The sequence below is a fragment of the Sinocyclocheilus anshuiensis genome, unplaced genomic scaffold (assembly GCF_001515605.1).
Source record: "Sinocyclocheilus anshuiensis isolate Anshui unplaced genomic scaffold, SAMN03320099.WGS_v1.1 scaffold949, whole genome shotgun sequence".
Classification (NCBI taxonomy): domain Eukaryota; kingdom Metazoa; phylum Chordata; class Actinopteri; order Cypriniformes; family Cyprinidae; genus Sinocyclocheilus; species Sinocyclocheilus anshuiensis.
Window position 1 is genome coordinate 494,966 of NW_015554135.1, and position 16,981 is coordinate 511,946.

The 16,981-nt window shown below is 35.8% G+C and overlaps 1 protein-coding gene across 1 annotated transcript in view; it reads right to left on the reverse strand.

Moving 5' to 3' along the window:
- Positions 1-82: 82 nt before the first annotated feature.
- Positions 83-16,981, reverse strand: part of LOC107670364 (protein bicaudal D homolog 1-like) — a 24,572-nt gene continuing 7,673 nt past the window's right edge. Inside the window, exons 5-10 of the mRNA XM_016462934.1 lie at positions 13,883-14,035; positions 12,236-12,712; positions 8,152-9,261; positions 7,907-8,058; positions 7,094-7,304; positions 83-398 (exon numbers count right to left, since the gene is read on the reverse strand). Of these exons, the coding sequence (XP_016318420.1) occupies positions 342-398; positions 7,094-7,304; positions 7,907-8,058; positions 8,152-9,261; positions 12,236-12,712; positions 13,883-14,035 (2,160 nt within the window). The 3' untranslated portion in view covers positions 83-341. The remainder of the gene's footprint in view (positions 399-7,093; positions 7,305-7,906; positions 8,059-8,151; positions 9,262-12,235; positions 12,713-13,882; positions 14,036-16,981) is intronic.

Below are 16,981 nucleotides of genomic sequence, written 5' to 3' on the forward strand. Positions count from 1 at the left end.
AAACAATCAGACACAACACACATCATATTTTTAAATAAACAAACAAAAACACAAATAAATAAAGTAACAAATATTTAAATAAATATGTATACATCAGTCCATTTCAGTTTGCTCTCATCTCACTCAAGATGATAATTAGTACTTACAATATGCATCACTGAATAATTCATCCAATTTCAGTGAATGGGCGGGAAATTAGGGCGGGCCCCTCTGGAGCATCTGATTGGCTGGAGGTCATGATTGACTGATGTGCCCCGCCCCCTTCATCTGTCTCTGTGAGGAGTCCAACAACAGGCTAAGGGCCAAAAAAATAAGAATGATGGGCCAGACAGTTGAAAGGATCACATGGAAATCTGGAGTTGGCCATCAGGTCCTCTTGAAGAGCTAACAACACAGGACTACAAAGACAGAAACGACACGGGCAGAAGGGAGAGAAAACAGAAACAGTGGCCATAAGTCGGTGAAAAATGAAATCACCATATCCTGTTTCCTATTAAACTGGAGCAACTGTAATAGAAAAAAAAGCAAAATTCACTGATTCAGACATGAACATTAACTCCCTTTTGACAGACACACAGGGGCACATGCAAAAGCAAGTAGCTTATAAGAGGCAAAGTAGTATGGGACGAAATAAATGTTGTCTATATTTGACAACTCAGGATGAGAGGGTGATGAAAGGATGCTGGGCATCTCAATTTTAGTTTTGTATACTTTACCGGTCGGTTTTTAAATGTTTTTGAAACCAAAACTGCATTTATTTGATAAAAAAATATAGTAAAAACAGTAATATTGTGATTTTTACTGTATTAAAACCGTTCTATATTTTAATATATTTTAAAATATAATTCTTGTGATGGCAAAACTGAGGTTTCAGCATATATTATTTCATACTTTCAAGATCCAGAAATTATACTGATATGCTGATTTGGTGCCGAAGAAACATTTCTTATTATTAACAATATTGAAAAGAATATTTCTGTGGTAACCATGATAACACTACCATTCAAAATGTGTGGTAAGTAGGACGTAAAAAAGGGAAAGGAAAATAAATTAATAATTAAATTCAGCAAGGACATGTTAAATTGTTTAAAAGTGACAGTAAACACATTTATAATGTTACAAAATTATTTATATTTTAAAATAAATGCTGTTCTTTTGCTGAATCAAGAAAAAATGTATCATGGTTTCCACAAAAATAAGCAGAAAAACTGTTTTCAACATTGATAATAATAAGAACCATTTAAAAAAAACTGAGCACCAATAATAATTGCACCAAATAAAAATGATTTCTGAAGGATCATGTGACACTAAAGACTGGAGTAATGAAAATTCACAAGAATAAATTACTTTTAAAAACAAATTTAATAAACTTATTTAAAAATATATTCAAATGGAAAACAGCTATTTTAAATTGTATTATTTCACTGTATTACAGTTTTTACTATATTTTTGATCAAATAAATGCAGTCTTTGTGAGCATAAGAGGCTTTATTTAAATACATGAAAAATCTTAATTACAAACTTTTGACTGGTAGTGTATTGTAAAAGTGTGAGGAAGTGGGTGCTGCTGTTAACATTATTTGTGAATGCGTGACCCTACGTGTGACATATTTTTCTGTTGGAAACAGAGTGAGAGAGAAAACAGCAGAGCGCGAGTTCCTCCAAAAGAAGTTACCTGTGGCCCGTGGATGCCCTCCCGCGCCTCAGTTATGGGGAGGTTGGCGGTACTGAGCCAGCAGGCTGCTGACAATCTAAGAGAAACTGATAAATTAGACATATACAGAGGTGTGACAGTCAGGGTTAGTGACACAAACACAGACATAAATGGGCACAGAGATGAGAAGTGAACTTGCTGGAAATGGCTGCAATGCTCTAACTTCTGGGTGTTAATCTCATGCAGAATCACATGTAACATGAACAGATAGAGCATGCAGAATGAGAAAAATAATGACCAACATTCAGCTGCATATATTTGCGTACATTCAAGAGGAATACCAGGTATAGATGGAAGGAAAGCAAGGTGGTATCACCTTCAGTTTGTTAAACAGAGATACACTACTTTTCAAAAGTTTGGGGTTGTTAAAATTTAGTTCTTATGCTCAACAACGCTGCATTTATTTGATAAAAAAATACAGTAATATTGTGAAATATTACTGCAATTTAAAATGACAATTCTATTTCAAATATTTAAAAATAAAATGTATTCCTTATATTTTCAGCAGCCATTACTTCAGTGTCACATGATCCTTCAGGAATCATTCTAATATGCTGATTTGGTGCTCTAAAAACATTAATTATTATTATTGCTGAAAACAGTTATGCTGCTTAATATTTTTGTGGAAAGTGTCATACTTCTTCCCCAAGATTTTCTGATGAAAAAAAAGTTCATATTCAACAGCATTTCTTTGAAATAGAAATATTTTGTAACATTATAAATGTCCTTACTTTCATTTTGATCAATTTAATGTATCCTGTCTGAATAAAAGTATTAATTTCTTTAAAAAAAATGAAATAAATAAATAAAATCGTACTGATCTCAAACTTTTAAACAGTAGTGTATGTGTCAGCCGCAAATTACAAACAGCGTTGCTGCTTTGTTAATGGGAGCGTGCAAACACATAAGTTTACACATTTAACAAGACAAAAAGTAATATTTAAAACATTTTTAAATAGAAATATTTTGTAACATTATAAATGTCCTTACTTTCATTTTGATCAATTTAATGTATCCTTTCTGAATAAAAGTATTAATTTCTTTAAAAAAAATGAAATAAATAAATAAAATCGTACTGATCTCAAACTTTTAAACAGTAGTGTATGTCAGCCTCAAATTACAAACAGCGTTGCTGCTTTGTTAATGGGAGCGTGCAAACACATAAGTTTACACATTTAACAAGACAAAAAGTAATATTTAAAACATTATAGTTGATGCTGTCTAGCTAAGTAAAATCGTACTGATCTCAAACTTTTAAACAGTAGTGTATGTGTCAGCCGCAAATTACAAACAGCGTTGCTGCTTTGTTAATGGGAGCGTGCAAACACATAAGTTTACACATTTAACAAGACAAAAAGTAATATTTAAAACATTATAGTTGATGCTGTCTAGCTAAGAGCACATATACACATCTAGAGCAATATATGGACATTTTTAATAACACAATTTTTTCATTTTCCCATTACAATGCGAGTAGTTCTTAGGATGATGCGAGGGTGTTTGTTAGGGTGTTGCTATGCAGCCATTCTATGTGCTTTTTAATATGTTGCTCTACAGTTTCTGGGTGTACATGGGCGGTTGTTTGTATAAATGCATTAATGACATAAACCTCTTCATACTGCAAACAATTATAGCTATCTACAGCTCCAGAGTCAAAAATGTAATTTAATTTTAATCAGAAGGAAGCTACTGCTCTGTGGTTGGGATATGTTTTGGTCACCATGGGCAAAACAGCATTTGACTAATTCAGTAATGAGCAAAGGATGTGAAATGTAGAAACACTGACTCTTGCAGGCAGAGAATAGAAGTGTCCATCGCTCTTTTATTAACATCATTACCAGGAATAATAAAGAATGTTTTTATAATACTTTATACTATCACTGTCGAAAACTTTTTTTTTTTGTTAAAAAAGAAAACTGTTTTGACAAAAAAAAAATACAAATCTGACACTATAGAAGTGTCACACCTCATGAATGTGATGCATTTACGTTATGTCACATTATGATAGTTGAAAATTATGATTGTTGAAATTATTAAATGTTATTACATTTTCTTAAACTTTCCTTAAATTTAGTGGGAATAAAATGGTCAAGTGCTATTGCATTCTATAATGTTGGGTCTTGGTGACACCGGTGAAGCGGATCAGACTGGTTTCCATTACACTAAAGTAGAATTCCATGATTTCCAAACACTATCAACTGAGTCACATCATACATAATATACATAACATGTCTTTAAGCAAGGCACAGGGAACAGCAATACTACAAAGCTAAACGTAGACCTGAAATCTCGGATCACTCCTAGGAAAAAACTAAAAAAATTCAGAGGCTTGTCTATACATGTAAATGTAACCGCTGTCTACCATCAGATCTGCATGAACTGCATCTCTGTCAGTCTTGCATGAGCAATGCTAACACAATGTTCTGTACAACCTTCAACTGCTGACCTTGTCAAATGCTTTTTGGCCCACAGCTCCTTAAAGGTGAAAGTATTTCTACAAAACGAGTGCCATTTTTTAATACATACTGTACACATTATACTTATACAGTATAATATACACTTTATATACATGTGTAAAAAATACTTTGAGACACAGTAAAAGCTGTCATCTGTTGTAAAAAAAATTTTGTGCAAATTTTCTGTTATATTATTATATATATTTTTTTTGCCTCAAGAATTTGCCCCAAGAATTTCTCCTTGCTATATTAGCAAATACTTACATTTTGATAAAAAAAAATATATGTAAATAAAAAGTAGCATTTCTTTATCGCTGTTTTAGTTGAACAAAACAATAGATTTTAGTTGAGTTAAATAAATAAACAATAAAAATCCTTAAATAATGTGAAAATAAAGTGAACTCTTCTTGTCCAATCATTTATTTATTGAAATAAATAAATAAATAAATGTTATCATAATGGCATCATCTTTTCAGAAACTCTTCCTGACAACTCATTTTATTACTTTATCTTATGCTCTTTTATGTTTGTCAGCAGGGGACGATCATACATTTTCAAAGAGTTACCATTATTTTGTATAAAAAACAAAAAACTGATCATTTAAGAAAAAATTAAATAAAAATATATTACAGAAAATACATTATATATAATAATATAGATATATTAACATTAAATGATCTAATAAGCATCTTGCATTTTCATGACCATAAGCAAAGGGCTTAAAATGTCCTATTGAAATGCCATATGGTAAAACTGTCAATCCTGTTACCCACTGTATATTAACCCTGTTAAAATGCATTAAAAGTCATACATTTAATTTGAGATGGAACAAGACAATTGATTAAAACTTAAACACATTATGTGCCTAAAAGAATGTTTAAAACATTCAGAAATTTACTTTAAAAATGTCCTTATCAAACTGGACAGGCACCCGTTCCATAGAATGATTCATGATATAATGAATGGCACATTTAATGTGGCTCTGTACTCTACAGCTCATTGAAATGCAGTAGCTGGGCAGCAGGCAGCATGTGCAAGAACACGTCCTTGCATTTGCATATGGCAGATCCTGCACTGCACTTATGCTGTGTCCATGAATAGCTCTGCCCTATACACGGTGCATTGAGATCAACTAAGCATTTTCTGTTAGCAAGCAAAGCAGTAAAAATAAGTTTAATGTAATTATACATAAGCTACTACTCATGATTTCAGTATACAGCACTTTGAAAGACTCACAAGGCTTGATGACTACAAAAAGGCCAAAGTAACTGTTCAATTGTTCAGTTCACAATGTTGCCAGTGGATGGAGCTGTAGTTATGTCAGATGTGCTAATACGAAAATAACTGAAAACTCCATCACACAAACTAACTGCTTTGCATGCAGTATGTAGCACCCATTTCATCAAGCCATAAAATGGAAGCGCACATGCAGGAATGATATTCTAATAGAGACATTCAATCACCAATCAATACCTGTTTTGCTTTACAGAATAATTCTTCTAGTATGATCCGAATACATATCCTTATGGATTCAGATTCCAACAATTGTGCTTGCCAAAAAAACAGTTTTCTTACCCAGGCAGCAAAAAAGGACATCAAGCACAGTGCAATTTTTTTTATTATTTAATCTTATTTTTATACCCAGACAACATTCTTTTAATATGTACTATCTCACAAAGCCACGTGTTTAAAATAATTAAAAGTTTGAAGTAATTACTATTTTTTAATGTTTTTGAAAGAAGTTAGAAAACATTCTGATATGCTGATTTGGTGCTTAGGAAACATTTCTTAATATTATCATTATAAAAACTGCTGCTTAATATTTTTTGTGAACCCTGTGATACATTTTTTTCAGGATTCTTTGATGAATACAAAGTTTGAAAGAACCGTATTTATTTGAAATTATTTATTTTTTTTAATCTTACTTACCCCAAACTTTTGAATGGTAGTGTATCATGTTGTAGTGTTTCCACAAAAATGTTAAGCAGCACAATTGTTTTCAACATTGATAATAATGAGAAATGTTTCTTGGGCAGCAAATCAGCACATCAGAATGATTTCTGAAGGATCATGTGACACTGAAGACTGTTCAAAATTCAGCTCTGCCATCACAGGAATAAATTACATTTTAAAATGTATTAAAATAGAAAACAGTTCTTTTAAATTGTAATAGTATTTCACCACATTACCGATTTTACTGTATTTTTGAGCAAATAAATGCAGCCTTGGTGAGCATAAGAGAATTCTCTCAAAAACATTTAAAAAAAATCGTAATTACTCCTAGATTTTAACCAATAGTGTCTTTCTAGAGCTGGCAAAACATAATTCTGTTCAGAATGAATTAGTTGAAATTTCAAGTAGTATCAGTAAAAAAAGTCTCTAAAATATATCCCTAAGTTGAATCATATGCTCCAATCAGTCATATCAGAAGGAAACCAGTCTGTCCTTAAACCATGTCACCTACTGAGGGGTCACCACTAGGGATTCTGGGAGTCCCAGGCTGGATTAGAGAAGTTCTTGAAGCAGCTGAAGGTGTGAACTGAGTCACATTGGAGCGCATGCGAGATCTCACGGAAAGTGGCAATGGTTGCCGAGCGCCCAGGACAGGAGAACGGTAGGGGGAAGTAGGAGCAGATCTGGGAACGTGAGCATCAGAGTCTCCGCTATGAACAACATGACAAAACTCAATACTTAGCATCTCTGGGTCTAAAACTAAAGTTTGAGTGCCCAGTTTCCAATGCGACTGGCCGAGGAAAAACGGCTGGGCTGAGGAGGTCCAGGAGGAGGAGGATGGAGCAGGGACATCCAGTGAAGGAGAGCTACTGGCTGATGCAACCATATTGTTTTGGAATAGACAGAAAGCGGGTTTTGAAACCGATGCAGTGGGGCTAGGGGGAGCAGTGAGTGCAGTTCGATGACTTACTTTTTGAGGGCTGCTCTTAATTTTTGGCACTTTCCCTCCACGGCCACAGTGCGACTGCTCATGGTCAAACTCTAGGTCCTCCAGGCGCTGGGTGAGGGCCAGTTTCTGCTGAATGGCCATTCGCAGGAGGGAGTTCAGAGTCTTCTTTTCATCTTCTGCGGCAGCCAGCTGCCTCTGCATCTCATCCAGCTGAGTTACGTACTCATCACATCTGGACAAAGAGGGGGAGAGAACCTCGACATTAAGTGATTAAACAAAATGACAACATATTTTACTACCATAATGTATTTCAGTGTAAAAAAGAATATTCAGCTTAAAAAATATAGCGAAGAACTTGAATTTGTCCATCTTAAATCATTGGATTCTTGAACAAATGACTCTAAAACATAAGTTCTTTTCAGTCAAAAATTCACTGTGTAGTAAGATACATATTATGAATTTTGTTGTTGTTAAAAATACATTGTCAATAAAATCAATAAAACACCTTTTGATAAATTTTTACTAATTTAAAACTTCAATTTTTTAAAATGATGTAAGTCGTGTCCCCAGCTAACAAAAATATGTTCTAAGAAAGTTCTGCTAATATTTCATTGATATGAAAACACTAACTAAATGGCTCCTTTAGCTATTAACTAACACTATTTACAACCTAGGTGAGATCAGCCGAAAAGTAAATAGTTTCAGAGGTGGAGCAAGCAATTACATTTTGATGAAACATTTTTAACGAATCATGAATGTGTATTCAAAAAAGAAACCATTCCAGTTTGGATGTCCTCAATAATATTAAATGCAGTTAAGGGCCGATAAACGCACCTTGTGGCAAACATTGCCCTCAGTGAGGAAAAGGTGGCTGCATCTTCTTTGAGGGCCTTTAGTTCATTTCTAAGCTTCATCATTGTCTCCGTCACCATAGACTTCTCATTTTCATATTTACTCTTCAGGTTTGCAAGGGCCACCTCAGCAGTCTAGAAACAAATTTTAAAAACATACAAAGTTCTGTTATATATGCTTTTATTTGAGACCAAACACAACATAAGACATAAACTTGGCCCTCTTACCTGTTTGTTGGCTTTCAGGACAAGACGCAATGTAGCAATCTGCTCTCTTTTGGTGCTCAAGAGGGATTTGAGTTTTAGGATCTCCTCCAAGCAGACCTCTTTGTCCTTATCGAGGATGGGTGCCAACTCTCGTGCCGCAGCCCTCTGCCTGGACAGCTGGAGCGAGCGGTCCACAGCTTTCTGCAGGTGTTTGATCTGGTCACGGATGATGGCGTTGAGGTTATAGATGTTCATGGGTTCACGGCGGAGATCACCTGTTTCTGGCACTGGGGAGGGTGAGAGAGATGAACCATTGATTGGTGAACCAAACAGTGTTTTGTTGGGGCTTCCTCCTTCCCCTTTAGTTCCTTCTCCAAGGGGTTCCTTTGATGGAGAGTCTTGAGGACTCTTGGACACGTCTGAGGAGTTAGCAGCCGCGATTCGGCGAGCTAAACGTGGAGAAAGCAGGGCTCTTGGGTCCTCTGGGCCTTTGAGACTGCCGCTACGTGTGACCCGGCTCTGACGGTAGTAGTCCAGCATGACACGGTTCGGAGTTTCATTGTTGCACAAGCAGACATGGTGGTAAAGCTGAGCGAGTTCCTCGCTAAATGTAACCAGCTCGTCCTGAGCTGTGTTCAGCATGCTGTTACTTTCGCTAGCCATAACAGAAGCACACCGGAGCTCCGCTTCCAGACTGCTAACCCGCTCGCGGCCCTCGTGCCAGGCTTTCTCCAACCGTTTCACTTGTTCTTCGAGAGCCTGGACCTTCCCTTCGCTGTGGTTGCTCTCTTCTGATTGGTTCTCCACAGACTGGTTATATTTTTCCTTCAAAGCCTTAAGCTCCGCCTTCAAGTCAATGACTTCAGTCACGGCAACTCTGTATTTGCACTCCAGAAGCTCCATTCCATTGATGTCTGCCTCATAATCGCAGCAACCGTTAATGGGCACTTCATTCTTCTCTGACTCCTCCGTATCAAACTCCTTGTCACTGTAGAGGCGCTTCATAGCGTTGAAGCGCTCCGTAAGGCGGTGAACGCGTTTGTGCTGCTCAGTTAAAGCTCCCTGCGTGTGCTGCAGTTGAGTTTGAGACTCCTGCAGGTTGGTAAGTATAACCGCCTTCTCTCGCTCAACCTAGTGAACAAGATGATACAAAGTTTGTTAGCAAAAACCAAGAAGGTCTTAAAAAACTATATGTTAGCCTTGCCATTCATTTACACAACTGGGGTCAGTACATTTTTTAAAGAAATTATTACTTTTATTCATAAAGGACACATTAAATTGATAAAAAGTGACAGTAAATACATTTATGTTACAAACAATTTCACGACGCTTCATAGAGTTGAAGCGCTCCGTAAGGCGGTGAACACGCCTGTGCTGCTCAGTTAAAGCGCCCTGTGTGTGCTGCAGTTGAGTTTGAGACTCCTGCAGGTTGGTAAGTATAACCGCCTTCTCTCGCTCAACCTAGTGAACAAGATGATACAAAGTTTGTTAGCAAAAACCAAGAAGGTCTTAAAAAACTATATGTTAGCCTTGCCATTCATTTACACAACTGGGGTCAGTACATTTTTTAAAGAAATTATTACTTTTATTCATAAAGGACACATTAAATTGATAAAAAGTGACAGTAAATACATTTATGTTACAAACAATTTCACATTTCAAATGAAATATGTTATTTTGAACATTCTATTCATCAAAGAATCCTGAAAACAAGTATTAAATAGAAATAGTTAAGAAATGAAAGTTCATCAAGCCTTACCTACAATACTTTTGCTAGAAGACATGGAATATTTCACTCTATGTGCTTATAAAATTCCACTCTATAGACAGTTGTGATAGCTAGGTGTGTTAGCTTGCTTGTCACAAATTTAGCATAACTGCAGAGCTGTCATTGAGCTCAAGTGCTGCTTAATTGCTTTCTGATCACTCATTGTATTAGAAGTGTCAGCCATCTAACGCCTGAGGCTGAGATAGCAAAACTCTATAGATTCCTTACTGGAGATGAGCCAAAAAGGACAAAAGGAAATACATTTAAAACGTAAACAGGGGTGGATGGGATGGATTTATTTTTTTTCTGAATAAATGCCAGGCAATTACAGTAGCTTGAAGGGTGAGGAAACAATTAATTATAACCATGCAGTGATTTAATACACATCTAAACACAAACAAATATTACAGCAACTACTTCGTGCAATAGGATGCTGAAAAAACAGGCTCTTGGCTATGTATTTGATGGCAATCCCACACAGCTAGAGAAAACATTACTACAGCCACACTCCCCAGAGGAGACCACTGGATGCAAACATGTTATATAATACTTTTCATGAAATTGATCTGTTTAAACTGTGGATAAATTTATGTGTGGTAACATAGCTTTTTTTTTCATTATACATGACCAAATGGCTAGAGTGTTTTTAATGTATCATTATAGATACATATAAATAGACATTTTAATAAATTATTAAAATGTTTCACTTTATTATTAATTATTTTATATCAGATATTTTAAGTGTATTTTTATATTTACATTTATATATCTCTCTCTGTCTCTCTCGCTCTCTCTCTCTATATATATATATATATATTTATACAACAGTTCATTCTGGTTCTCGAATCTGATTGGCTGAGAGCCTTTTCCAGCAGTGCGATATTCCAGTAGTATCAGCACTCTTAACTGTTTTACCGTTTGTATCACTCCACTTGTTGTCGGATCTATACTGGCAGCATTTGTCTCAGTCAGCGTCAACGGTGGAAGAGCAAACCCACTATAATTTTACAATATTATTGCTGTTATTGTGTCACAGAATTTTAAAGAGATTTTCACTGAGTTTTAAGAGATTTTTAGCAAAGAATGTAGTTGTTTAGACTTCAAATATGCGATTTATATATAAAGATAGCGCCTATTTGACAATTTGTTTAGATGTTTTCGGAGAAGTGAGCTCCAGGCTGACAGCGACCGTTCAGCACTCATGTACCCGATGAGAACAGCCTTATCTCGGCCAGTCCTTCGGGAATTTGCCGCTGGCTCTGATGTAGATGGTGTTACACAAGGTATAATTCATTTTGGTTACATTAAACGGGCAATCTTTGGTCTTATTAAATGACTTTTATATTGAAAGGGACTGAAACATATTATTACTTCAGACAGCTATAAAAGATGCAACCATAGGGACGCAACCGACAAATTTCCATGAAAACTAGCGTTGTCATGGGAAATCCCCTTAACTGTTAAAAGGATAAAGTCAAAGTTATCTATATCTTTTTTTTTTTTTACATGTACCAGTGAGTGAACAATGACATCAAGCCACATTCACTGCAATTATTGTGTCATAATGTTTTGTCTGATTTGCTGTGTGATGCTCCTTTAAGCAGCTGATGCTCTCTATGTTTCCGTGTCCGCACTGGCAGATTTTCTATTCTTGTCCCATACTGTCTCTCTTGCTGAATATGCCTGTGGTACACGCACATACAAATACATTACTGTGTCCTGCTTTTACAGAGACACTCACTCATAATGGTAATCAACCTGACAGTAGCCTCCCAAAGGACAAAATAGACTAGTGCACTTACAGCAATGAACTTTCCTTCACTCAAATTTACATTGTAAACTTTCTACCTAAAGTATTTTCCAGTGATATGTAGAAGTGTCAAGGGCATGAAAATGTGTCAATAAAGGCAACCTTTGATGTCCGTTAAGATTGACTGGATATATAATGATTAATGCCCTTTAAAGGGTTTAAGGCATCTATGTTTGCTTATAAAGTAGCAGTAGATGCATTCAAACTCTAATGAAAAGAGTCCATAGTTGCCCATTAATGCACTGGATAACAGCTGCTTTTCCCCCAAACATCCCTCAGTGATTTATGGGACTATGAGTATCTGAGCAAAAACAGTTGAAAAAACATAAAACCACCAAATTATATTTGTTATTTGAAAAATGAAATAAACATGAAATAAAATAAAAATTTGAAAAAGTAAATTTATTATATTTTAGGTTGTTGCCAAGGCAACATTTCTCATTTCCATTTAGTTTAATGTAAAGTTTGAAAATAACTAAAAATAAATAATATAAAACAAATAAATATGGTAGATAAATGTGACTAACCTGTAGGAGCTGTTGTTTGAGTTTCTGTATCTCAGACAGGTGGAGTTCACTGAAGAGATCAGACACTGGGTGCAGCACCTCTCCCTTCCTGCCTCCAGGTTGGTGATATTCTCCGTTCACCTTTGGTCCATGCCCATTGCACTCATTACAGCGGTTACGGTCATCATTGTAGGGGTTAGACCCAGATGCAGACGTGCCGTTGGTTGCTGCCTCCTCTGCAAACTTCAAACCCTCCACGGCAGAGATGGCCAGGTGGGTGCTGGCTCCATACACACTGTCCGTCAGGCTGAGATGATGGGCCAGCTCCTTTCTCAGATTGTTCTTCTGCTCTCTCTCACTCTTCAGAGCATCCAACGCCTCTTCTAACTGGCCTTCAGAAATGTCTTTCAAACGCAAAGCATCTTCCAGCTGGCTGTTGAGTAGCACCGTCTCTTCCTCAAGCACTTTGATTTCATGCTTTAGACCCTCATATTCCACCTGTAAATTTTAAAGAGTTGAAAGAGAATGTGAAAAGGCATATTTGTGGACACTTGACTGTGTAATATAATAATAATAATAATAATAATAATAATATTATTGTGTGTATATGCAATTATTATTGTATATCTAAGTCTATATACTGATATAGACATATATGCAATTAATATATATATATATATTAATTGCATTTCTATCTATCTATCTATCTATCTATCTATCTATCTGTGTGTGTGTGTGTGTGTGTTATTATTATTATTATTATTATTATTATTGTGTATGTGTGCGTGTATACAAACACACTTTTAAGATTATGCCATATGACCTCAGCTATGATTAGATAACTTATTTTCAAGTAAAATGAGTATAAATGCCCCAAACAAGTTGCAGAATAAATAATAAATAGATTACATAGTGACATACTGCCACTCGTTTCAGGTAAATGTTTTCCATGTAATATATATTAACATATGGCATAATCTTAAAGGTACGAATGATATGATTCAAGTAGGACATGTTCCTAAGTGAAAATCCTATCCCATCAAATCATCCCATCAAATCATAGTCCCAACTCTTACCTTCTACTAAAATCATAGGTTTATGAAAATGTTAAAACCCCTGAACCCCAACCTTAAGCCCTCAAATCTGATTGGTTAACAGGAATGTTGATCCAGGGTTATCAAGGATTTTAAAGGGATAGTTCACCCAAAAATGAAAATTACCCCATGATTTACTCACCCTCAAGACATCCTAAGTTATATGACTTTCTTCTTTCAGACGAATACAATCGGAGTTATATTTAAAAATGTACACCTAGGACGGCTTGAGGGTGAGAAAATCATGGGGTAATTTTCATTTTTGGGTGAACTATCCCTTTAATCCAGGAATGTGTCGTACTGGGATAAGCTTGATAAGCTTGAAGGTACAGAAGGAAAACCTAATTCTGAGGGTGGAAAATAGGGGCATAAAACTACACTAAACATAAAATTTGGTGCATGAAACCTAATGAAAAACTGTCAAAACGTATGCCCCTGTAAAAAACACAGAGGCACTAAATTTACATTAAGTGACTGCATGTAATTCTACTCTGTAGTGGGTTTTGATCACATAGTATGACACTGTGTTTCACAGTTAGTGTGTGTGTGTGTGTGTGTGTGTGTATGTGTATACCTGATTCTGTTTGAGTGTTGACACTAGTTTCTGTAGAGTAATGTTCTCCTCCTCCAGTTCAGTGTAGTCCTGCAGCAGTCTGGTCTCTCTGAACTTATACTCTCTGATTTCCTCTCTCATCCTGTTCCTTTGTAGCTCTAACATCTCATTATTCTGACAGAGAGAAAGGGAAGGTCAACAGAAAAAAATGAGTCACTTGGTTGTTTAAGCATTACCCCATGTCAGAAGAAAGAATGATTCACAAAATCAGCTTGTTAAAAAGGGAAAAACAATATTGATGTTCTGGACAGCATACAGTAGTTTGAGGGGTTTGTCTTCTCCAAAGAGGCGAAGAAAGCAGTATGTTGTTAAACACACACACACCAAAAATGTTTTTTTAATTAATTAAATTAAATAATCAAATTAAATTAAATACATTTAAATAAAATTAGCAGCAGTGACCCCTATACAGTATATCTATTGAGGGACTCCTTATTGTCATTATAATGTTGGTAAATAAAATACAAATAAAATAAAATAAAATGAAGAATATAAGCAGCAGCAAACCCAACATATCTATTAAGAGCCTCCTGTTTCTCATTATATTGGTGTTATGTGCGAGTATGTCATGGTGAATCTTTGTAAGGAATCTATAAAAATCCATTAGCCTTACATATAATAGCTTTATATTTCTGTGAGTCAGAGTCTAAGATGATACTGAGCATGTCAACACTTGAGCTGACAGGAACGCTGGGTAACAAATTGCTTTCCGTCAGAGGAAACCCTCAAGTCAGCACTTTTCTTCCTCACAGTTCAACCTATATGGGAAAGCCGAAACAAACGCTTCTTTAACAGCTGAAACAGAATGTTACAAGCAAGATGACAAAAAGTTGTATAAATCTCAATGAGAGTGAGTCACAATCAGAGGCCAAAAGGTACCTCTTTATGACTTTCTACCAAGGTACTAGCCCTGATCTTCAATCACAATGCCTTGTACAACTGTTTGTGGCAGCATTCACAGTGTAGTAAGCTTTGGAATACTTTAAACCAAGGCCGTAACCATAGGGCGAATGTAAAACATTTCTACATTTCATAAAACAGTTTACTAATATTAAATGATTTGCAGCTTCCATCTTACCTAACTTTCTTTCAACGTTAAACTGATGCTTTGCGCTGGAATTCGTGCTCTGCTTCTGTGAACAGCAAACCCTGCCTACTTTGATTTGATTGGCCACATCAATTATTTTGACATTGACGAGCACTGTTAGAGTGCTGAGGCAGACCAGGCTGAAAATGTCACTTTTAAAGCGTTTTGTCATCTTAAAAACCAGAGCGCTGCGTAATGAAGTGCAGCAGATCAGTGCAAGAATTTCAAATATTGGGTGGGGGGCAGATTGGCTATGGTATTGGACTTGTCCCCCTTAATGTCTATGGTAGTTACAACCCTGCTTTAAACCATTCTTCAAGAACAGATTGCTGGAAAATCACAATTGCTGAGAGAGAAAACCCCCCCATTGTTGCACAAATGGGCAGAAATGCTGATGAAGAGTCAAAGGTGTGGAACAGACATGGGAACGAAGCCAGCCTTGGGAGAAACCTAGATGCTGATTAGGCAGTACGACAGGCATGAAGTGCACAGCATTTTTTAATCATCTCATCTCTTATTTAGTCTTACTTATAATTTACACTACCACTCAAAAGTTTGGGGTCAGAATGTTTGTTTTTTTTTCTGAAATAAATTAATACTTTTATGGAAGAGAGCGCTTGTCATTCACTCCCCCATTTACAATCCCTGCCGGCACCGAGATTCAAACCCACGACCTTTGGGTTACAAGTCTGACTCTCTAACCATCAGACCATGACTGAGAGCAAAGATGCTGGAAATTCAGCTTTGACATCACATAAAATATAATGAAATAGAAAACTGCTATTTTAAACTGTAATAATATTACTGTTTTACAGTGTTTTTGATCAAATAAATGCAGCCTTGGTGAACATGAGACTTCTTAAAAAAGAAAAAAAAAAAAACATATAATAAAATATTAAAGTAAACTTTCATTTGATATCCTAATGTCTATGAAAAAAAAAACGTCTAGACATTCACTGAAGCTGCAACAAAAATCAATCCAAATTGAAGTAAAGCTGTCGCCAACAAATCCTCCATAACTGGAATTAGAGGATCAAACACTGTCATGGCAGAAGATATTTTGCACACCCTGGCAGATGACCTTCCCCTGAGCTGAGATATTGATTACTGTACACAATACAGGAGCTCTCCCAGAGGATGTGATGTCTCATTGCATATTCCAAGCGCTGCTGTGCCAGTTCAAATGAGCTGGGCATGAACTCTAGGGGATTACTGACCAATTATCTCCCAGTACAGCTCTATTGTAGCAGTTGTAATCATGGGCTTCACACACTCAGGGGTCAGGAGCAGTGCAGTAGCATACAGTACTGTAGCAAACCTAGTATGTGCCATGCCAAAATCCACTACAGTAATGCTGGTTATAAGATGGAAGTGTTGCACACACATTATGAAGTAAACATAGGCCAGAATTAAACTAGTGGCATAAAATGGTATAATAATGACTTCTAAACCACCCTTTCCTGCCTGCCCCCTATTCCATTGGTCAACAAACAAGTAGACCCACCCCAATCGCACAACATTGGAGCTATTCTGAAAGTGCCACAGAGATTTTGGGAAGTCAGTCTATGCTTACTCATACTTTATCTGTACATTATTTGGGATAGGTAAAAATATTTTAACAGTGATAAAATGTTAAAATACTTCAAGAAATAAACAACTCTCAAACATCTTGTGAAATAGCAGTTATGAACACATTTTACTGGTCTAAAATGTATGGCACACATGATATGCTCAGTGTTATATCAGTTTTTATTTTTATATTTTCTGTTTTCATTTTAATTATAAAGCTTTAGTAATTTTGTTGTGTTTTTTGTTTATTATTATTATTATTATTATTATTATTGTCTGTGTCTAATATGTTTATATAGTTTTTATGAATTTTCTTTCAGTTTTAGTTTGAGTTATTTTAGTACATCAAGTTAAACTAAATGAAACTGAGAAATGTTTCCTTGCCAACTAGATGAAAATAAATA